We start from the raw sequence: 24,806 nt of genomic DNA, 5'->3' as shown, positions 1-24,806 counted from the left end.
GGAAAGGCTAAGGGAGTAAACCCCGACAGAAAATCCGGAGCCGGAGTCCCTAAGGCGGTTTGACATTGTAGTCAACACCGGCAACTCCTGCGGCGCACCTGAAGCCAAGCTGTATTGACTCTGTCTTTCCCTTGGACCCTTCAGCTGCGAAGAGAGGGGGGGGTCTGCTGCATGGGCAACAGCAGACCCTCCATATCACCCTTCCCAGGCTCTGTAGCTTCAGCTTCACTGGAGAGGACACTCCAGCGTCATCACAAGATGTCGATTCAACACGGGAGGAGACAGATACCGTGTCACTCCCGAGTTGGACTGCACAGCCATTCTCGGCGGTGCAGATAGACTCTTAAGAAGCTACACCATCGTCTCTCCAGACTGACGATGACCCAACACTCCCTAAGGGCCTAAACTGACTCTCCCAACAATAGGCCCCTGCTTAAATGACCTAGAGCTTTGATATTAAAGAAAAAAAAAGGGGGGGGGTTAAGAAGTACAAATTGCCAGCTATAAAAACATTCCTGGGGCCCTGGCTGGGTGGTTCAGTTGGTTGGAGCGTCTTCCACCAAAAGGCTAAAGGCTCAATTCCAGCAGGAGACTACCAATCCCCATTGATGTCTCTCCCTCCTTCCTTCCTACCCCTGAAGTCAAGTAGGAATGCATAACCTCAGGCTCCAGCCAGACCCACTAAACTAGAATCTGCATTTATTTATTTATTTTTAGAGAGAGGGGAAAGGAGAAAGAGAGGGAGAGAAACATCACTGTGTGGTTGCCTCTCACTCACGCCCCCAACTGGGGACCTGACGTGCAACCTAGCCATGTGCCCTGACTGGGAATCGAACCAACGACACTTGGCTCGCAGGCCAACGCTCAATCCACTGAGCCACAGCAGCCAGGGTTAGAATCTGCATTTTAATAGGTGGTTCTCAAATACACTTAAGTTTAATAAGCCCTGATAAAGGACAGTTGTCTAAAAAAAGGAATAACATGTATTAGAGATAGCAAAGTCCTTTCCACATGAAAAAAAAATAATTAAAAGGTAAAACATATCCCTTTTAGTGGTGAGAGGGCCTGTGTGTCAGCCAACAGAGCTTCCCACAAGCAAAGTTTCCAACCTCCACAGCTCTAGAAGACACATCCTGCTCTTGACTACCTAGACAGGTGGAGCTTAGAGGCAAGCCAGGCTCTGGATGATCGAAATCTCCATCCTTGACTTCAGAATGTACTCTCTGCCAGTTCTCTGGATATAGCTGCTGTTTCTCTATGGGAGAGTACTGTAATTACTCACATTCATTAATCATTCACTAACCATCAGAATGAGAAGAAACCAAACAGTGTACAGTGCCAGGGAAGGCAGCCTCAGGAAAAAATATCTGCTCCAGAAAAGGCAGAAAATTCAATCAACAACCAACATTCTATTATTCTCAGTAGAGTTTGGAGGAGGCCTTTTGAGAGCATCTATTTTAATCCCCTCTTCCTGCAGATGAGGAAACGGAGGTCCACAGAGGTAGGTCACTGGCGCAGAGCCTGACAGTGAGGGGGCAGAGGCAGCACCAGCATCTAAGTCTCTGTCACAAACCCAAAAGACGAGGGCTTTATTTTAAAGCTACGCACGTAGGTGTCCAGGTTCCCTCGTGCCTCTAGACCTCCGTGTGAGACCCTCTCTTCCCCTGCCAGATGGATCCCTCTTTCCCACCTACCCGACTGCCCAGTGAACCCTACTCCTTCAGACCTCAACACGGACAACACTTCCTCTGGGAAGCCTTTCCCAGCCCCTCCCTGGGGAGCTGGCAGTCTCCCACACCTCGCCCACAGCACCGTAACTGCCTGACTGCCCTCCCTGGGCAAAGCGGTGGGCAGAGACCACCGCTGCACTGTCCAGCAACAGCACAGCACCTGATAAAAAAAAATACCATCTGTAGGACAAACGAATGGAAGCAGGAGTAACTGACCCCACATCAACATACGCTCCAATGCACGTCTCCCCACACAGATACGCACTGGGACATTCTGCTGCTGCTGAAACAGTACCGCTTCCAATGTGTAGGACCAAAATTTAGCAACACTGACACTTTCAACAGTAATTTCCACATCCACTAAAGAATTTTTAAATGTCACGGCTGCCAAATGGGATGCACCTCCATTTCAGGCCTCTGCAGCCTTGACATCATCCATTTATCAGTGACCTGCTAACTTCACAATGAAGCAGGCGAAGACTCGCAGGCTGAGTGCCCCTCACAGCAAAAGTAGGGGAGGCTGCGGGTGCATTAAAACCGTTTATCTACCCAAAACACTCTAACCTTCCCTAACCCTCCAGACAGTTCACATCATCTTAAAATCCTCGCAGGCCACTCTGGCCGACCTTTTGAGGGCCAAGCCAAGTAGAATACTCATTAAGGCTCAATTATAAATATTTCTCTGTACTGAACACTACATCCAAGGACTGGCGAGTTAAGACAGCCTGGTCAAACAATAAGCTCACGTTCTCAGACACAGCGAACAGACTGTAGGTTTTTAACTTACACAGCTTTGTGGAAGTTCTGTTTTATTTGATTTAGAATTTCCTAGTACTGTGGAAATACAGGCAATGAAAACAGGTTTTCTCTAAATGTCTACAGAGAAAGAAGTTCTATCCATAACAGACCATCAATGAACACTTGGTTAATGAAGTAGTTATATAATATAAAATTAATATTGATTTGGGGGGAGACGAGGAATGCTCTGGTGAGTTTTCACATCTGTTGTCAAACTGAGAGTGTGGTTTGAGAAAATGACAGACTAGTAGAATACAAATGTTTTCCCACGTCCTCTCCTTGCCGACCCAAAGAATCACCATTTCTGCTGGTCTCTCCCATCCACTTCCAAACACAATGGCAGAGGGCCTTTGATCCCAGCAGGCAAGAGTAAGACCCTGCTTTAGGGTAAAAATAATATAAATGATCCTGAGAGGATGATAGATAGCGAGAAGTCCTTGAAGACATTTTCTTGTCATTAGAAGCCACACGAAGAATTGTTTTTTGCTACTCAATAAAATGCCAGCTGCATCACAAACCAAAGTAAAAGGCCACAGGCCGCCTGTGCAGAGTCCCAGCCCACTGACGCCAGTGTGCCACAGGCCCGGGCGCAGATCCCGCGGAGGTGAGATGGCAGGACATCGCCCAGCAGAGCGGGCGATGACGAAACCACCTGACAGCTTAAAATCTAGAGATGAAGGCTAAGCGGGTTACAACAGTGTGAACTGGGTGAACGCAGACTTATTGCCAAATACTGGGAGAGTAAAAGGGACAATGGTTTAATAAAGAAAACAGGGCAATACTTTAGATAACAAAGAGAAATCGTATGGGAACTCATCACCTCGAGATGGAGTAAAAACAGAAAAACATGAAAAGAACAGAACTCCCTGTCCTTCTGGAAGCTTCCCTTGGTGGCATGCTACATCACAAAATACAGCAGCTAGGACACTGGCCAGACCCAGGAGGGAAACCACCCTTCTCTCTGTACTTCCTTCGTGGGAAAACATTCTCATTAACTCTCCACAGTGCCATCTTCACTCTGGAGCTGAAGCAGGTGGCTGACACCTGCAGAGGTATGGCTGCAACCAACACACACCAGAGAAGGCTAGCTGATTGATAGTCGCTCTTTAAGTTAGAGTACGGTTAGCCCTGTCAAAATTTGGAGCAAAAATCCTGTTTGAATTATCAAGAAAGGAGCAGATGAGACCTTAGAAATGAGATAATGTGGCGAAAGCAGTTAAGTCATTCGATCTCCATACAATGTTACATAGCAACGTACACACTGTGGATCACTGATAGCTCCCAACAGGTTGCCCAGGGCCAGTCACAAGCAGCATCTCACAAAGGCCTACACCAGAGTCTTTGCAGATCTACCTAACACATAGAAACAAATACAAAGCAGCAGCCAAAATGGGAAGACAAAGAAAGGAGCAGACCTCTAATGAAAACAAAAGAATTATCTAGAAGAAGAACTAGATGAAATGAAGGCAAGCAATTTATCAGGTAGAGAGTTCAGAGTAATGATTATAAGGATACTCAATAGCATGAAAAAAGACATAGAAACCATAAAAACAATGACCTGTCAGAAATAAAGAATGCAATAACAAATAAATAAAACACTGGAAGGAATAAACAGTAGCTTAGATGAAGCAGAGGGTCAAATTAGTGATTTGGAAGACAAAGTAGAAAATAACACCCAGGCAGAGCAGCAAAAAGAAAATAGAATTTTAAAAAGTGAGAAGAGCTTAAGAAACCCTTGGGACAACATGAAGCGTAACATCCACATCAGAGGAACACCAGAAGGAGAAGAGAGTGAGCAAGGGATCGAGAACCTATTTGAAGAAATAATGACCAAAAACTTCCCTAATCTGGTGAAAGAAAAAGACACACAAGTCCAATAAGCTCAGAGTCCCAAACAAGTTGGACCCGAACAGGCCTATACACAGGCAAGGCTTAAAGACAAGAAGAGAATCCTAAAAGCCGCAAGAGAAAAGCAGGTAGTTACCTACAAGGGAGCACCAATTAGACTGTCATGTGATTTCTCAACAGAAACATTTCAAGCCAGAAAGTAGTGGCGTGAAATATTCAAGGTAATGAAAAGCAAGGACCTACAACCAAGGTTGCTTTACCCAGCAAGGCTATCCTTTAAAATTGAAGGAGAAGTAAGGAGCTTCCCAGGCAAATGTTAAGGGACTTGCCCTGTGCTGTAGGGTCTGTCATCATCAAAGCTGGAACCAGGAGCAAAGCCCATGTCTCTGAATTTTCGAGGCCAGGCTTGGGGACACAACCTGGGTGTTCTGGGCCACAAAGCCCCCTTCAGGAGCAAAGAGCATAAACTGGCAATTACTGTGCAGTCCTCGGCTCCTGCAGTCACTCTTCCACAACCACCACCCACCACTTCACAACCACAAAACCAATTTTCCACACTGCCGTTCAAAGACAGAAATGGAGGAAACAGTTGTGGGAGCAAATGAGTACTTTTTCAAGACATTCTGTACTAAACCATCTGCTCTGGAAAATTCAAATGGGGACCAAATGGAGAGTTTTCCCCTCATATGCTTCCCCCTCCTGATTAAAGGAAAGACAACAGATATACTTGATTCCTTAAAAAGGAATTTATGGACCCATTTTGGTCATTGCAGTCTTTATTTTTCTGTTCTTTATGCAGAATGGTCAACCTGGCAGAGAGAAAATATATAATTTTTAAATATACTAGATACTTACCTATTGAAGGATTGTAACCTGTGGGTTTGGCAGTATATTCAAAGCAGGCCTTAACGTTGAGGCTGTATAAAATTAAACATATATTTCTTAGAAGATGCATTCTTGCAGTAGGAAAAAACCCAGCATCATGTTTCCTAGCACTCAAATCCTCCCACTGCTCATCGATGAGTGAATTGTGATCTATTCACTTGACAGATTCCTCTTCCCTTTGCCCACATCTCAACCTTCCCTGTGGCTCCTCAGGGCTACAGGGTCACCATCGTTATACAGACATGTGAGGCTGAGGGGGACCAGTGGACACAGCAGGAAGGCTCACCAGAAGCTACTGGAACCCTTGCAGGTCCCTTTCTGGCGGAGATCAATCCTGTTAGGTGTTACTGTGATGGTTTTCTGAATATTGATCACAGGCCGGGATCTGAAGACAAAGGAGTAGGAAACAAGTCAGCCTTCTGCTACATTGCATGTAAAATGAATTCACACACAGATGGCATCCTCAGCTGCCTGATGCACCTCAAACAGCGCAGGGAAAAAACTGTCCCACAGCTAACTGGCTTCCCCTGTTACTAACTGTTAAAATAGTATTAAAACCCGATTATGCAATATTTATTTAAAACTTTAAATGATATTTAAAATTATAAAGTATTCTAAGTTTTAATAGAATTTTTTAAATTGAAAGTGTAATATGTGCAATATGTAAACGTTCCAGGGTTTGGCCCTGACCGGTGTAGCTTGGTGGGTTGGGCGTCATCCCAGGCTGTGGGTTCCGTCCCAGGTCGGGACATGTGCAATGGCGCGCAAGAGGCAACCAATCGATGTTTCTTTCTCACATCAATGTTTTTCTCCTTCTCTTTCTCCCTCCCTACTCCTCTCTCTAAAATAGAAAAATAAATTTTTCAAAGTTCCAGAGTTTTCAAGCAAATAGTGCCTCCATCCCTACCCAAACTCTTAAGTAGCTTTGTAAATCCTTCCAGACGCATGTGTTGGTTAAAAATACTGTCTAAAAATAAATATAAAAATATATCTGTAATTCTTTAATGGCAAATTTCATGCTTATTGCTGATTTCCCCACTTATTAGTATCTTAGGTGTCCTCTTATCTATGCACATAAATGTAGTTCCTGGTTTTCCACAGTCAGTGGTGCTGCACTGTGCTGCTCTAACACCATGTATTTAAACAGTCCCTAATCGGTAGACATTCATTTTGTTTTCAGGCTTTTAGCTCTGACAAACCTCCTGGTACAAGCATTTAAGCACACATTTGAATTTATCTGTAGGATAAATTCCTAGCAACAGAATTTGAGTCAAAGATATATATATTTTAATTATGAGTAATCTTGCCAAATTACCCTTCAAAAAGGTTATACCAACATACACCTAACACCTGGGATTCTCACTATCAGGGTTTCTACATGCACCTGAATTTTAGTAACACAGGCAGCCCTGAACTCACAGGTCTCCCTCTCACAAACACTTGCCTTCCTTCTCCTCCCCAGAATCACCTATCCCACCCCCTCGCGTCCTTGCCCTCCTGCTGCCAGAACAGACTATGATCTTTCTACCCCACAATACCTCTGAACGCTTCCCATCTCTGCTCTGCCTAACCCCAACCTCGCCAACATTCAGGATGCTGGAATCCCACACCTTTAGTCCTTCTCACCCTATAAAAACATCTTCTCTCTCTCTTCCATATTCTCCCCCAGCCCCAGAGCCAAAGAGGTCACCTCTGGCCTATGACCTGACCTCTGCCACAGGCACAGACGCAAAGTGTACGGAAGGGAACGTGGGGTACCTCTCGCCTCTGTCCCTCTCCAGCCAGAACTCAGGGCGGGTTCTATGGTTTCATTACCACACGGATTCAGTAAGACTGACTTTAGTGGGCTTGTGGTAAACCCAGCCACGCTGGAGAAGTCTTTTGATAGGAAAGTGCATCCCAATTTCAAGTAACTAAATTGACCTTCTGGAAGCAACCTATCAGTAGGCTAGAGAGGGCGAGAGGTCCCTCACGGGGAATCTGAGAGCCAATCAAAGGCCAATGCTGCCCGAGGTCTGTGTCTTCATTTCCCTTTACCTTAAATGTTTACCTTTCTATTGTTATTTTACATTTAGGCAGCTGCTAGTTTCTAAGATATTAACTAGATACACTCACAGTTTTGAAAGCATATTTAAAAGGTAAAAATTCACAGATTTTTAAAAACCAGTTATTGCAGATGCTGAAGTGTTTTAAATACCATAGTATTAAGGCTTTAGTGTGGCAAAAATTTCAAAAGGAAATATTTTAACACACAACATCCACACACAATTCCCAGTATGCATTATATATGAATCATGAAAATTTTGTCTTTTAACACATAAAGCAAATCTTACTGGCTCAGCTGTCTTGGGTTGAACTGGCATCTGTTTATTAACTACCCCTAAGTTCTAATATGATTCCATGGGAAAACGCCCAGGGACTGAGGGTGGGAGGACTGAGGTGCTACGCCCCGCAGGATCCAACCTTAAAAGCTCAAGCAACTCCTGGGCCTCCATTGCTACGTTTGCAAAATAAAGGGTTTGGTTTTTCTTTTGTTATCAAAGGATTTTGATATTTACTTTCACACTGTCAATGAGGAAGAAAGGAACAAGCTTACAAGGGTTCATAGTCGACCAATTTATGAGGCTAGGAAAGGAAGGATATTAAAATATCAATTACACAGAGAAGGAAATATTTAACTAGCTAAAGATAGGTTATCTGCTAGAAAAGACTTGATTATCAAATCTTGGTACAGGAAGTCAAGTCTTCTTGATACCCGAGGGCTAAACTTCAAACTAGAAATTCAAATTGCTTTTTGATATAAACTTTGTTGAAATAGTTCAATGTTATATACTCTTTTACCTTTTAAAAATGTTGATTATTTAAAGGTTAGTACTTAGATGAACAGAAAGAAATGGGTATAAAGGTAGTGTTAGAGACCCATCAGGTAAAAGACAAGGTAAGTGCTTTAACCTAAGGAGGCACACACTCCCCACTGTGACAGCTCAGAAGGTCAAGGTGTCCAGGACTGACATATATTACACCGTGAACACAAACTGCTACTGATAGAACTCTTTTTTCCCAAGACCTTTCTTTTCCCAATCACATATGCATGTTCATTTAGTTACCCATTGTGACCTAACTTTTTCTCAGTTACTTCAAAATTAGCAAGATTTTCCCAAATAAGTTTTTATTACATTGTTATATGACTTGTAATAGAAAAACTTTCAAAATCATAGAAGCTTTTGACTTTCGAAGTATAGGCATTACAAATTTCAATTCAAAGGTCAAAATTTCAGTGTAACCAAATTACTGAACATGCTTATTAACACACCTGAAAATAGTCACTGAGTCTGAGAGGGAGCCAACAGCAACATCAGGGTAGGAATTTCTATCAAGGTCCATGTTGCCAGCAATTGAATATCCAAAGAACCGAGAATTACCCTCAAGAACCTGAAAGAGAGAGGTCATCAGCATGGACAATGGGCCACCGAGATGAGCCTCTGACCCACACTTTGAAAAAGACACAGAAGTTTCTTTTGAACTGAAGTTTAAGAGTTCACTTATAAGTAAATTATATTCAATTATAAAGAAATCATAAATAAGTATACATATGATGCAATACTTCGTACATCTCATAAGTGACCTGATTTACATTGCATCTCAAAAAATAAAAGAGCCCATTTCTCATGAGCTTATTTACTATATTATATTAAGTCAATCAGGGTATTTCAAACCAAGCCTGTCTAACTGCCCTATCCTCCAGAAAACTAAAATAACCTCTTTCATTTGCCCAGTTTCATCTCTATTTAGTATGCTACTAAAGGAAATATATCACATTTCCATCTATGTATACAGTGTAGAATAGTCTTTTCCTTTGGATTACTTTGATTTCTAATTTATCAAAGATATTTTATAATTAAAACAAGTAAGTCATTGCATTTATATCTATTTCCAAGCTCTCTTCAAATAATACATTTTTTAAAACATAAAATTCATACTATTGTAGATCTGTAAAATAAAACATGATTAGTGAGTGGAAAATTCACTTAAGCCTGAATACTCTATTACAAGGCAAAAAGCTGAGACCCGCCCTAGCCCCCCTACCTCCCATTGTAGAAATCCAAGTTATTTGGTTACCTGTGTTGGTTTGGTATTTATTCCATTCGCAGATCCATGATAGATAAAAACTTTTCCATTATCATCATAGGGAGCTCCAACTGCAATATCTGTCGATAACATCACATTTTAAGAAACATTACATTTTTAAAACATTTGAGTACAATGTTTTAAAAGTAAGATGCCATAAGTACTCATCAATCAAATCGTCTATCTATAAGTTAAATCGTAAGCATTTCACAATCTATTATTCTACCTGGGTAGCCATCTTGATTAACATCGCCAATATTTTTGACAGCAATGCCAAACATAGAATCTTTGGTTCCATTAAGACGAACTGGCTTGACGTTTTTCCATCTGCCTTGCTGGTTAATGTAGACATATACTGCACCTCCAACTTCCCCATCTCTGTCAAAATACTGAGGGGCTCCAATAACGATGTCTTGCCACCTAAAAACATAAGCAAGGGAAGAACTGTGAACCATCACCTGAAAGAGCAAGCTTGGGAGGAGAATACCACCAGCCCAGGCACTAAGGACATGAAGAGATATGATAGAAGGGGCCTCAAATCTGGGATTTCTATCCCGTCAATTAAAATATATTTTTAAACCAAAGAAAAATTATGGAGTGTAAGAACTTGAATCCAGTTCCCCAAGTTAGATCTATAGTGTAGAGAAACTCGCAATAAAGATTCCACTCCCTGCAACCTTCCCCTCTAGACCCAAACCGGCTCCGCCGGCCATGGACCTATGTATTGAGTTCGTCACCAATCCCTACTTTTCAACAGGACATTCTGGATGTTTCAACAGCCCCTTAAGAAATCAGAACAGAACCATGCACATGTCATTTTTTTAGTTAATTTCCCCCCATTGTTACAGACCCATTCCCAAGACACAGGTGAACCCTAGACACTGAAAAGCTGTAATCTTACACCCCAGGGAGGATCATGATGGTCTACTGCCAAAATATAAGTGATGAAGACATGACAGGATAGTAAAAATCTGGCAGCAAAAATACTTTGAATCAACTAACCTGAAAGGATGGCTCTTCTCAAGACCTACAGAAGCCAAAGAAGCAATGATTCCTTCACAAACGTGAAACAGCCTCAGAGGCTCTTACCCGTCTTTGTTAAGGTCCACCACTGCCACATCATAGCCAAATGAAGAAGCCAGACCTTCCCCCTCAAATATGTGCTCGGGCACAAGATGTGCAGACTTCAATTCTCTTTTTAGCAAAACCACAGCTCCACTGTGATTGGCTCTTGGAGCGCCAGACACAAAAGTGATGTCATCTTTAGAAACAATCCCTTTCCCTGAGTCCAAAGAAAAGCCTAGAAAAACAAAATACAGTTCACATCAACTCTGATTGTTAGGAGATATGGAACATGGGTAACTGCATCGCTAACTTTTCCTTCTGCTTCCCATCCCACTCCTTCTGGCCCTCCCCAGCAGCTATCACAAGTATGACGTGAAAGAGTCACAGAGCAAAGTTGAGAGGGGACACAGGCCCAAAGGAGGAGGCTATTTCACTGCTTTCTATGGAAATATATTAAGACAAAGAAAAAGACCCTATGCTATTTAGTATCTGTTTAACTTGGATCATGATGCATTCATTCACTGTTAAGAAACAGTTCAAATCTTATTTTAATACTAGAACTACTGTAACAGGAGATCAAACTAGATACTGAATTATCATAGTAAATATAAACAGAGATACAACCTGAAGTAGCATAACTGAGTGTGTGCTATATGGTTCTGCTATCATAAAAGCTTAGTAACACCCACACTCATCAATCTCCTTGGTAATCAGGCAAGCACAAACGCTAACATAATCGATATACCACAGAGAGCATTTCATTATTTTGAACCAACTTAGTTCAGACACAAACATGCAAATGAAACCATGATTGATAAGATACAGTATTTGAGAACCTATATAAACAGTAGAGGTGAGCAAGCTGTCATCTCTATCAATTATGTATTTGTTAGGAGGGGGCAAAAACACTAGAACACCTACCTCATCATAAAGCACCAAGTAGGATGTCAGGTTACAAATACAAGATTTAATTGGGAGCAAATATAAATGCCCATATCAAGACCATTCAAATTAAACAAATATTTCTCTACAAAGGCGAGGCAGATGCAGTGGAGTATTTCAACATAAGCCCACCCTTTTTTATTGGGTTTTATTTATGAAAAGTTTCACCACTACTGTTGCAGTTCTCAAAATGTGAAGTGATTCAAAAAATAGGATGAGCCCCAAGTTTAGAACAGGGCAATATAATCGAATCCAGCTCTGAAAACCATCTGGCAGCAGAGCCTCCACTCCACATGCTTTTTATGTGTGCTTCACTTGAAATGAAATGGAAAATAAAAAGATTTATGCTCTGTATGGATCAAAAAAAATTTTTTAATGACCATGACCAAGACAATTTATTTGTCATCTCAGAGGTCACAAACCTAGGTAGCTATTCATCATCACATCAGGGGACGTGTCGGGCTGCTCCCTGGGAGGCCGTGTTTTATAAACAAACTGATCAGGATTTGTATAGGAAACGCTGGTCAAAAACAGCAGGCCTGTTCACATGCAAGGGACAGAAGAGATGGAAGAAAAAGCAATTACGCTTGGTAAGAGGCACTATGGCGGCCACCATCCTCGCTGGATGATGAGGCCGCTGCCGCCTCCAGCCAGACACTCTCGTTGCCAGCTTCCAAAACCTCAAGCAGAACATTTCATCCCCAAAGCCCACTGAGTTTGTGAAATGACAGATGCACGGATGGCACGGTCAACTGAAATGTAATGAAACAAACTTGACTTCTCTTTTTCCAGGTATCCACTTCTGAGGAAATCCGTTCTTAAAGCAGCAAAAGTATTTCATGTCCAAATGTTCTAATAGCAGCTAAGTTTATAAAATCCATGGGCCTCTACCATAAAGACCAAAGTGTTGTTTCTTTTCTTTTCTTTTTTTTTTTAAGATTTTATTTATTTATTTTTAGAAAGAGAGGAAGGGAGGGAGAAAAAGAGGGAGAGAAACATCGATCAGTTGCCTCTTGCATGCGGCCCAAATAGGGACGTAACTCGTAACTCAGGCATGTGCCCTGACCGGGAATTGAAATGGAGACCTTTTCGCTTTGAGGGACGATGCCTAGTGAACTGAGCCACGCTGGTCAGGGTAAAGTGTTGGTCTCTGGCCTAGAGCCATGAAAATTAAATATTTCTCTACCATAAAGTTATCCCCAAACAATGCATTTGAAGAGAGGTCTGTTCAAGTATATTCAAATAAAATATTGGTATCTGGATAATATTTTCCTTGAAAAACCATATTTAATAATTGAGGCTGAAAACTACTTGATCCTGCATCCCCCTCATGATGTCCTACAAAGCCATTCACACACCCAGCAAGAGGAACAACAATACTTATTTTACAAGATTGTTGGAAAGATCAAATGAGACCTGCACAGCATTAAGTAGGTGCTTGACAAACATAAGTTTCCTCTTCCTCTTCTAGGCCCTCACTCCAAGTTTGTAGTATCAGGGGATGGGGGGGAGTGTCTGAAAAGTTTTTTTAATTAACAGTACTGTTCATACATACCCATAAAATTAGAACATTCTTAAAAATTTATTTTTCAATCACAGTTGACATTTAGATCAATTTTTAAGAATATGTGTAACACAGTATTCAGAATTATATCTGTACATACTGTTTTTTCCTTTTTCCTTTTTATTTATTGTTCCAGTAATATCTTTAGTATATGGGTACTTTACTTTAAAAAAAGAGGAAAAAAAAAGGTTACTATTTGGGTTTAGGAGATTTTTTTACATTTCTTTCCAAGAAATGCACAGTAATTATTCTTTATGTCACCTCATACCAAGAATTAAAGCTTTTAAAAGCCTTTGTGTAATTACCATAATGCACATGAATAATTTAGGACACCCATTAGTAATGCAAACAAGCCTAAGGAGTTAAGGAATGGGCACTTAGACAGAGCCTGGGTGTCCTCAAAGCTGCTGCAGCAGGCCTGCCAGCCTTGCTGCAAAGCCCTCGTGCCAACCCGCCAGGGGCCCAGTGACATGAGGGCCCCAATGCAGAGCAGGGCCGACCCCTGGAGAAAGGCGATCACAGAGGAAGGCCACTTAAAAGTAACTTCATAAATGTAGCTCTTTGGAGTATCTCTAGAAAGAGGCACTGTAGGGAGAAGCAAGCTAGCTCAGCTTGCTAACATCCATGTTTCTTCACGGCTGCATGCACAGCCTGCTTCAGGCTACAGAGGCAGACATTCACTCAGGAAATAGGCTTCCACACAGAGGACAGACGATTTTAGGAGACAGGAGGTTTCCTCCGCACTTGAGGGAGCCAAGGTCAGAAGGGAGGGATCCCAAGCATCAGTCAGAATGCCTCAGAATCACCAAGGCCTCAATCAAATTCCAGTAAACACAGCCACAGGCCCCTGGATCCGCCTGACCCACGCTCACTCAGCCTAGCAGTCCACGGTCTCGTGAGGGCGGTGTGCCCAGAGGCGTCTGAGGAGGTGGGCAGGCCACCCGCTCGGATTCCTACCTAAATAACTGTTGGCAGGAACAGGAACCAGACTCTCATCATGGTCAGTCTCTCCACCAACTTCAAAAGGCCCATCTTCAAAGATGTTCATGTCAAAAAAAGTGTTATTCTTTTGCTCTACACGAACAATCCCTGAAGGAATGAAATGGTAAAAAAAAAAAAAAAAAAAATGAAGATGAAACAAAATAAAACAGGTGGTTCTTACTAAAACATTGCTCGTGTTATCGCGAAGGACAGCAAGAAAAGAGTGGGAGAAGAAAAGGCAGGTAAAAGAGATGACTTTTGAGTTTATTAAAGTTAAAAAATCATGTTCATGTAAATTTTTCTATCAAAGAAAGTTGTTCTAGCAATAAAAAAAATACCACGCATTTTCATAAATTACCTTTACCATGCCATGGAAATGGAATGTTTACTTACTAAATCTACAGAAAACGATATTTCTGAAATTGTATGAACCTGGTGATACGTTACATTTTCTATATTCCAAAATCAATTAACCTTCTTTCCTGCAGTGTAAAAATAAATGAATATTTTGATCGATTCTTCACTTTAACCAAGATTTCATCTTTTAAAATTTTTCATTACAAAGATTTTATATACTAAGCCCACTGTGCAACTTTTTAAAAATGTTAACCTTTTAAGTCAGGGTTTATAAAGCAGATAAGATATGTTTCCTATTAATTAAAACATACCTAATTGGTGGGTATTTTTATTGTTTTGTTTTACTATGCATGGCATCTATTCTTGCTAAAATAAAACTATTTCTAAATTCAAGTATTTCACAAATACCATTAAGCAAAAGATTTGACTACAGGTGGGAAGACCTCAGGCTGCTTACCCCCAAAAGTCACTATGGATGACACACTCAGAGGAAGGTTTTCTCAAGGAGCGTATCTAACAGGAATTTAAAAACATGGAAGGGGGGGGCGGTAGGAGGGAGAGTAAAGGAACTAGTATAAATGACCCATGGACATGTACAATGGGGTGGCGATTGACTGTGGGGGAAGGGGTGGGCTGGGGGGGAGCAATGGGGGAAAAAGTGGGACAATTGTAATAGAAAAACAATAAATAAATCAAAACTTCTTTTTAAAAACATGGAAATTTTTTAATGGAAAAGGAAATTTTTTCCTAAGTGTTTTCTGACTCATGGAAATGTTATCACATAAGATTTATTTTAATAAACTTCTCCAAAAAAGTCTGACTTCCCAATCAGGTATATTTTTCTTCATTTTGCATTCTAGACAGGTTAATTGTTCTTTGTAAAATAGCGGTTTTCTACCCCTCGCTGATCAGAGAAGTTAAGCTTTTATTACAGGAGCTGACCAGGTTCATCTAGTCAAAAACTACAGGCCATTCTCCACCCACCTTCCCAATGTCTCCTTTTATTGCATCACGATAATCAAACAACACCATTAAACAACTTTTCTGCAAGTTATCTGAAACAATCATCTCAAAATTCCCTAACTTTTCATTTACTCTTCTAACTCCATTAGCAAAACACAGCCTTTTTAGATGGTATATAATGAAAGAAATGTCTACATTAATATACTGTTATTTGTACCTGACAGACAGTACTCAATCCTTATCAGTTTTCAGATCACTACCTTAAAATGAAGATTTTCACATTTATGTCCCAGGCAAATATAAAATGGCAAAACTAATAATGTTAATTATTATACTCTTACAGAAAAAAAGTTAACTACTTATTCTAATGGAAATTGCTGGTAGAGGGAAAAATTCCCAAAGTGTACACCATTATTTGTTTGTAAAAGTCATATAATTTAAGAGATTTTAATATCCTATCCTACTTCTGTAATATACAAGTACCTTATAATACATTTTGTTTTACCTTAAAATGTACCAAATCACTGTGCATGTAATAGAAATTATATAGTCATTTTGATCTCTATTTTTATAAATACACATGTCATACCTTTCCAGTTATAAGTGCCCGGGGCTCCAAATACAACGTAATGAAAGTCTTTAGTAAAAGTAGCTGCTACACCTTGCTGGCAAGAACCAAACTTTTCATGGCCTCTCAGTCGGCCATCACAAAAACTCCAGTCCCCTCCATCCATCTCATCTTCGATCCTGAGATTCTGACTCAGGACATAACACCGTCCAAAGATGTCTCGGGATTCCTGCTTTGTATTAACGTGTTGTCTTTTTTCATATCGATGAGCACATGTCTGCAAACAGACGGAATAAAGTAGCCCACTCATGTCTACAAACCCGACGTTTTTTATTACAAATGGATATAACTGTCAATGACAAAGAGGATGTTAAATGTGCCCTACTCCTGGGAGTGGACCCAAAACCAGCAAATCTTCCCCAAAGTGTCACTAAGACTATTATTTAGCCTACAGAAACTATAGGACTTCTGTCTTATTTTCACCCAGAAAATAAGGCTCCAATCAAAATACACCACAGGCAATTTATTTATAAATTTACCTGTCACATAAACAATGGAAATGTGTTATTTCATGTTCTTAATTTAACTGGATCAGTAACTATAAGAATTGCACATCAGTATGTTGTGAAAATAACACATTCCAGGAGAGAAATCATGGGCATATTTTCATAGGAATCAGGCAGACATAGCTAAAATGGACATTTTCTTTTTATGTACACTATTTCCTTATAACCCTAAATCCTAATTTATACTCTAGGCTCTGAGATCAAGTTTATTCTATTCAATATGAGGCAGAGAGAACGACCCTGCTGGGAGAGATGAAACAGTCTCTCTAGCTTTATAGGGCGTTCAAGGCTATCCTCCATGTAACAGACTGAAAATACAACACCCAGGGCAATTTCCTATAATATAGCTTTTAAAAGGCAATATTCGATGCTCGTTACAATTCTTATTTTTCTCAAAATTCTACAGACATTTGTTACAGCAACCAGATTTTGAAGGAGACGCAAAGATCATCATAATCCGGCCTGGCATGCACTTCCAAGGCCATCCAGCATAAGCCCCCTCAACACCCTCTCATTTTCACTACCACTTCTATCTGAAGAAGCTCAGAATAAATAATGCGAGTTTAAAATGATCTGATCTTATTTTCCATGACCATTCCCTTAGTTTTCTACACCTCATCTATAAAAGCTACATAATCCCTGGGCCCATGTTTAGCTTTGTTTTGCTCTTTTTGTTTTAAGACCATCTAGAGTTTGAGATATTCAATAGAGGTTTTTTAATAAGTTCTTTGAATTGGAATGTTTTAAAGAAAAGCACTGTTGTGTTCACTGCTAGCAGCTCAGCACTCAAGACACTGTGGATGAACATGCTTCTCTACACTTACCACAACTTTGCCCCCTGGACCTTGGCTCTGGACGGTGACCCCCATCCACTGATCTTCCTTGCTTTCCGATAAAGGGTCAGCTGTGGAAAGCAGCACAGGTCACATATACGTAGTTAGGACTTACAAGGGACTGAAACGGGCAATGAACCAACAGTTGAACAAAAATACAAGAAATGGTTTCTATATAGCCTCGACTCCAAGTCTAATTACTTATTAAATTCAGCTACTCATTCCAGAAAACTTTTCATCTTAAGAAAATGGATAGGTCATTGTTGGTAGCAATCATTTACAAAATTCTTTACATAAAATACATAGCTCTACCAGGTGACCCTTCACCCTCTCTGACACCCAGAGTCCTGAGTAAAGAGAGGTATTTGAAAATTTGAGACTAAGGGAGACCCTCCACATATGCCCCTTAAAGCAACAATGTCAAAATCCAGCTTCCAAACTCCACCTACCACCCAAACTAACAAAAAGCTGTCACTTCTCTATGTACTCCCAAATTTGTTACAATAGCATGAACTATTTTTTCTTTACTGGAGTTGTGAAGACAAGACTTCAGATTCATTTTCTTTCTTTCTATCAATGCCAAAAAAGAAAGAGAATGTATTTCTTTTCACCCTCCCCTAAACCCCAAAGAAAAACCACAAATACCACCATGTGCTCATTTCAGTGTGAACTTGAACCTACTGTATGACTTTATACCCAAAATGTCTGCCCTTCCTCAATGAGAAACACAGCAGGAACAATTTTCAATCTTGAATCATTAAAAAGCTATGAAAACTAAACAACTTCAAGTAGACAGAAGGGAAATATAAAAATTTTAAATAAGGAGTAATTATGTCTAGATTACCCATGGGTTTTTCTTGAGAAGTCAGTGCCATTTATAAGTTTCCCACAATTAACATGTATTATTTTCTAATTAGTAAAAAACAATAATAACAAAAAAGGCATTTCTAAAAGATGAAAAAGCAAGACAACATAAAAACAAAACGTGAATCTGCAAATATACTTAGAACAAGTACGTATGTCAAATTAGGTTTGGATGGAGCTTCTTAGTACCCTAATTGTTCTGCCCAACATAGTCCTCACAGAACAAGCCTCTGAGACAGTCGGGCAAAATTTATCCATCTGGGTCAGCTCTCATTTCTGAGAGATCTGAAATTTAAAATCAGTTTTCTCCCAAACAGTTTAACAGCAAGTGAGAGCTTTCAGCTGCTATGTGCAAGATTTGCACATTCAATTTCCTTTCCTGCTCTGAATTCAGTTTTCAACAGTCTCCTGCAGAACTTCAACACGTCACTAGGTGGCAGCATCAATACACCATATCAGTTTAGGAACCAGCGTTAGGAAGGGCAGCGACACAGTGCATCCAAACGCGATTTAGGAAGTAGTAAATGTTTTCAGGGCAGACAAAAACCAGTTAAGGCTGATGCCATTAAAAGAGGCCCTCTCTCCAAGAATGAATGCTTGTACCCCCTGTCCTCACGGAAAGGGCAAGTGGCACAGACAGAGTTGGCCAAGTGAACACCAAGGGAGTGCAGAAGAACACACCATCGTTATCAAACTCAATCCGTGTGCACGGGTCCCGGGAAGTGATGTCGCAGCTGTACAAGCCTCCTGTTCTGTTGGCCCTCTGTAGTGGAAGGGCAACTGCCCGAGGCGCCCCCACAAGCAACCTGTGGACAAAACAGAGAATTTGGATATGTGAATTTAATACAATTTACCATTTCAGTTCATCAGAACCAAGAGATATTGAGGTTATCCTTTGTCAAAGAGTCCACTAATTCTCTGCCAGCCTAGGCAGCAAAGGTAGTTTGCTCCTGTGACTGCAACACACACACACACACACACACACACACACACACACCAGCTACTATACAAGTCAAGCACAGGAGAGGGGTTGCTGAAACGAGGCAAAAAATATGCCCATCTCTCCTAATACCAGCCGTTCTCTCCCGAGTATGACTCTGGTGTTTTAAAAGACACTTTTCATAGAACATGACCCCTACCCCTAAGCCAAGGACATCATCATATGAAACTCAAACAGGCAAAACCAACAGTCCCACTTTGGAAGGTCATGTTAAACTTATTAAGCGATAATATGTCAATTTCTAATACTGTCTCTTCTTGAGATATTTTTCAAAGGTAATTTTGATTCTATTGTATATTTCAGCTTCTATATTGTTTTAAATTAATTAAGTAAAGAGGTCATTAGACCGATGTGGCTCTAATGTCATGGTGGCCTGCGTGAGAAAAAAAATATCTAAGCTTGTAAATATCTCAAGGTTACAAAATCAAACCTTAAGGACAACCAATCACAAACAGCCAACAAGACTTTAAACTCTAGGTGATCAAATAATTTCCTTTCTTTCCTTCCTTGCTTTGTCTCTGTAAGTCTTCCCACCAGCTCCTGTTGGTGGAGCACTCTTAACCACTTCCAGTTTGGCAATTTAAATCAATGTTTGCTCAAATAAACTCATAAAAAACTTTAATATGCCTCAGTTTTTCTTTTAACAAGACTGATTTAGAACCTAACCTTTGCCCAAGATAGAACCTGATGATTTTTCCTCTTTCGCAGCCTTGGCCTCTTTCCCCATCAACTCTTACTTCTCAGCACTCTGACCTCAGGCAAACTCCCCCACTACCATCAAATCAGTTTTGCCCAAAGGATTCAGGGAGTGTCCTGGGAGTGCCACTTAGGCACTAGGCATCATAATATTCCTTCTTTCCTCCCACCCCATGTTATCTCCTGTAAGAGGGGCCCCTAACCCAAACACACAATCCATGAAATCTCTGTTTCACAGCCAGGAGGGATCTTTGAAGACCCACTACCTTGCTACGGAGATCCTCTGCTAATGCTCTTTACTCGCCATCAGTTTTACAATCTTTGGGATCTGGCTGACCAGTGGAACAACCAGGAAAAGAAACAGAGAGACAGAACACACCTGACTGGACAGAGAGCAATGGGGCTGGAGCTTGGGAAAAGAGCTAAGAAAACCAGTAGGAACAAACAACAAACTGCCCCCAAGAGGAAATAGCCACTCCTGCCTTTAAAAAATCTAAAAAACCTCAGCTGCAGAAGAACAAAACAAAACAAAACAGCTCACAAACCAAGCAGTCCCTACCACCTCTGTCTCTGCTGGGATCCCAAAGAAGATTTTAATGTATTTTTTTAAACCAATGCCATGCAGTGGTGGGAGCAACAACAGGAAAATCCACTTGGAAAACAGGGAGGGAACCAGACACTGCCCAGGGAGAGCCCGTGACGCAAGGCCTCACAGACTGAGTGAGGTCTGGCTCATGCGGGACCCGTGTTCCTATCATCATCCCTCCTCTCAGATTCTCGCTGGTGGCACAATCTTATCTCCACATTTGAAGGGACAAAACAAATCACACCAAGGTACAGAACTGGAACTGAGACTGAGCAGGACCAAGGCAGGGTCCTTGGTGCCTGGAACTTCTTGGCAAAGACAAGGCCAAGGGCCACAGGGGTCTCCACTGGGCTGCCTCATACCTATCCCATAAATGTCCATGATCTCATGAGCTCCGACAAACCGCTGAGGGGTGAACTGGCCTCCACTGTGAGCCAACAAGTTCAGTTACCTGGCAGATATGGGCTGGAAGCCTGTCCCAGGTTCTGGGTGGTAGAAGCAAGGTGCGGGGGTCAGAATCACAGAGTCACAGGGCATGAGCACCAGAGACAGTGTCTGGCCTCTAACTCTACAGATGGGAAAACAGAGACCTAGGGACAGAGGGTAATTACTGGGCCCTGAGATCTCACAACTAATTGGTAGCCAGGACAAAAACTGCTTTGGAACAATGTTTGCTCCACTCTTTTCAAATGCTTCCTAGGAAATAAAAGCTCAAGATTTTAAGGCATGTACAACCCAGCTGAAAGAGCAAAACCTGCACAGATGAAACACTGAAATAAGAACTGCCCTGTCGGTAAGACTAAATTCAGAAAGGTTGAGGGAAGGCAGAGTCAAAGGCATGATTGCAGCTGGGTGGGGTAGAGATCTGGGAAAAGATTTCCTGTTAAGGTAACCAGCTCCAACCGGAAGATTGTAAAGAGCAGCCCAGACAGAGTTCCAAGGTTATTACTGTGTGTCTTCCCTGACCACCTCCTCACCTCCTGCCCACACCCAAGGAGGCTGGCAAGCTACCTAGGGCAGGGACGGGGCTTGTTGTTTACTGTGCTCTCTCTTTCTTTCTCTTATTCATTCCACAAGCACTCAAGAGCCTCCTCAGATGAATAAAGGCTTGCCCTCTCCCCTTCCCCACCAAAGGGTCCCTTGGGGAGCCAGATCCCAAGGGACAGGTAGAGGAAAGGCGACAGCAGGCCAGAGGGGGGCGCCAAAGCCGGCCTTCGTGGAAGGGTATCACCTGAAGTGACAGTGGAGCTGGAGGGGGCCAGGCGAAAAGCATGGCACGTGCAGAGGCTGAGAGGAAAGGAGTTGGAGGAATAGGAAGGGTGGGAATCGGTGAGCTGCAACAAGACTGGGCTGCGGGTGGACGGCCGGTCCGGGAGCAGGTCAGAGATACGAGCGCACGGAGCCTCACGCTTCCGCTGCCCGCTGTGCCCGGCAGGGGCAGGTGCTTCCGTGTATCATGTTTTTAAAATCTGCAGAAATTGTTCCATTTACAGAGCAGCGTTTCCCCCAGCCCCTGGTCTCCTGGCTGCATCCTAGGGTTTCTCCCTCCCTGGCACCTCCATCTCCCACTCGGTCCCCTTCCCCCGGTGGCTACGGCAGGCCTTCCACATGCGTGACAAACAGGAGGCACTTAATTCATTTCGCTGGCTGCTTCTAAGGGCTGTGGGAACAAAATTTCGCATGTGCCAAAAATGCCAAGCACTTGCAGTTCAAGAAGTGCACCCGCTTTACTTGCGGCTACTGCGGATGAGCGCAGACCACGCAGCAGCGCGGAAGCAGCAGGAAGGCAAGGGTGCTGCTGCCTCCCTTGGGCTCTGCCTGCACCTGTTCCGGGCACCATCCTTCCGTCCAGGTCCCCAGACAGCTGGCACAGTGAGCCCACCCTGGAATCTGTCCCACACAAGGATGGAGGAAGGCAGGGTTGCTCTGTGGCCTCAGGCCTCAGGCAGCCCAAGAAGGAAAAGCAGACGCAGATGGGGGGAGGGGTGTCCCTGGGACCACACGCACAGGAAAATCAGGAAAACATGATGGGGGGGGGGGGGTTAGGTCAGATAAAAATCGGAGTCATGGAAAAGGTAGGGAAGCAGCTCGATGGGAGAACACAGTCACCCCAACCAAACTCAGCAACTGGCAGCTTCCTTAATCCTCAAGGTAAAGCTGCCCTCTCCGGTTCAGGAAATAAGCAAACTCTTAATTCTGCTTAGAACCAGCCTTAATCACAGGAGGGCACAACCCATTGGCTGAGGCTATGTCTGGCAGGACAAATCAAAAATAGAGCTGTGTCCAGTCAGTGAGACCGGCCCTGGTGCAACCCATCTACTTCCCAATCTAAGCCCTTCGGACCGGGCGCTGCTCTGAGCCACTGGGAACACAGCCAGCTCCTGAGCTAGCAGGGGGTACAGCTCCAGGAGGGAGAGTCTGCATCCAGCGGATCCTTCAGGCCAGGCCTAAACTAAGTTCCTGCTCAAATCCCAGCTTTCTTGCCTTTGCCCTCAGGGGTCTTCCACGCTGGATTCCGTGCGCGGCAGGCACTCTTTTGGCGCCGCCCGGACACCCGCAGCAGCTCCGGGGGCCCAGCAGCTGCTGCCAGGGGTGTTCAGCTCATTTTCTCTTAAGCAGCAGCGATAGCAGAGGCTCTTATCAGTGACCCGCCCAGCATGTACAAGGAATTCAGAACTATAGTAACCACTCACATGCAGAGTGACAGGGACTGAGGAACAGAAATCATGGTCTCCAAAGGGAAGTGGGAGAAATCATCAGCACAGAGTCTTAGAAGCTCATTTCTATATCTGCATCAAAGAAGGGTAAGAATCTGGGTTTGAACTAAGATTGTTTTAGTCACCAAAAGGAAGAGGAAAAAATTACTTCCCAAATTGCTTTCTACGCGGGCAGTGGATAATCACCTCCACAGTTTTAAAACCATACTCACATAAAAAACTGCATGGGGATTCTAACATATTGAAAACCCACATTTAGAATATAAGACAAAACTGATGAGGAATAAAATCTGAAACAGTAAAATACAATGTAAAAGGCTAACTACAAACTACACAAGTGAGACAGTAACTAAGAATATTATATAAAGTCAGGTCTTGGAGTCTAAATCAGAATTCTTGCCACAAAGATTCAGGACCCACTATTATGCTATTAACCAAAAGGTTATTTCAAACTTCTTCAAATAAACCACACTCTTGTTTCATATAGTCAAGTGCTCACCCAATTAATATACTTTTACATAACTGCTTCAATCAAAAGTCTTAAACACTGGGGCATTTTTCAAACTCTGAGGACAATAGCAGCTCTGCTTCATTGTTTTTGGCAATAATTCATTTCCTCAAGGATTGAAGACTCTGCCTCCAGCCATGCAACTTTGTCTCAGGAAATGTGAAATATTGCATCATTAGAACAAGGACACTATTATTGCTTAATTTAAAACACAGCCTTCTTAGTTTGTCCAAATTAAGCTTTAAAAAATTAGAAGATTGCATTACCATTTCAACTGTCACCTCTACTTTTAACCCACCTTCAAACTCAGTTTTTAATTTTTATTAAAGAAATACAAATCAAAAAGAAAGAACTTACAATGGAAAGCCACAGACTCCAAACTATCCCTCCAGATATTATGTTTATACACTTATTTCTTGATTTATCAGCTGTTAAGCAATAATTGTTGATTTGACCCCATAAAATGAAAAGAACTTAAACTACTTGCTACTTTGCTTGTGTTTAATAACTGTTACCTTATTTCTTCTATTTGCTACCCTTTCAGATTTAAATAATGCATTTTAACCTCTAGTTTCCCTTCAACTTCCAGTATAACCTCTGCATTCCCAGTCTGTGAGACACTGTCGGCACTATGGTTTTTCGTCCCAAATTTTCCTCTCAGTTTCTCCAAGACCAACAGCCCATTATCTCTACTTTTACTTTATTGTCAGACCCATTACCACTTGTAGTTTGTCTTTTAACCACAATTTGGTCATCTGTTCTTTTATGTAACCAGGTACATACTATTCAGTGCTGAGCCAAACTGCATTGAAATGATCCTCTTTCTATCTGAGACCAGTATCAGAAGCCCTTGACCTGCAAGGAAACTGCACCTAGCATCAAGGTCAGACTTCTTACATGCTATCCACCGCTTGGAATGCTACACATTTGAACCATGACTTTTGCCTTTCTTGGCATTTCTCATCGCCCTTCCTTCACCTTACATTGTTTACTCTAGCCTCGCTCTTTTCTAAGCTCCCAATCATACCTGTATTGAATCAGTATTTCTTCTTTGCTCAGGCTTTCTTCCCAGAACCCTTGGACCTCCTGCTACGGCAGAGACTGTCCTCCAGGCCTGTCGTTCAGGGCCACCCAGGATGTTCCTCCTGCCCTCCTGGGTTGACCTGCTTTGACCTGGAATCCCATGTTTTCCTCTGATTTGAATTAT

The 24,806-nt window shown here is 42.1% G+C and overlaps 1 protein-coding gene across 1 annotated transcript in view; it reads right to left on the bottom strand.

The window, feature by feature from the left end:
- The window catches only part of ITGA6 (integrin subunit alpha 6), a 67,353-nt gene that overhangs the window by 18,507 nt on the left and 24,040 nt on the right, over positions 1-24,806 (bottom strand). Inside the window, exons 2-11 of the mRNA XM_090280762.1 lie at positions 18,774-18,898; positions 17,220-17,299; positions 15,851-16,106; positions 13,918-14,049; positions 10,479-10,689; positions 9,616-9,809; positions 9,381-9,469; positions 8,575-8,693; positions 5,548-5,646; positions 5,232-5,293 (exon numbers count right to left, since the gene is read on the bottom strand). Of these exons, the coding sequence (XP_090136888.1) occupies positions 5,232-5,293; positions 5,548-5,646; positions 8,575-8,693; positions 9,381-9,469; positions 9,616-9,809; positions 10,479-10,689; positions 13,918-14,049; positions 15,851-16,106; positions 17,220-17,299; positions 18,774-18,898 (1,367 nt within the window). The remainder of the gene's footprint in view (positions 1-5,231; positions 5,294-5,547; positions 5,647-8,574; positions 8,694-9,380; positions 9,470-9,615; positions 9,810-10,478; positions 10,690-13,917; positions 14,050-15,850; positions 16,107-17,219; positions 17,300-18,773; positions 18,899-24,806) is intronic.

Source organism: Furipterus horrens, unplaced genomic scaffold (assembly GCF_987537825.1).
Source record: "Furipterus horrens unplaced genomic scaffold, mFurHor1.1.pri manual_scaffold_1, whole genome shotgun sequence".
Lineage (NCBI taxonomy): Eukaryota > Metazoa > Chordata > Mammalia > Chiroptera > Furipteridae > Furipterus > Furipterus horrens.
This window is presented reverse-complemented; position numbering and strand designations above follow the sequence as displayed.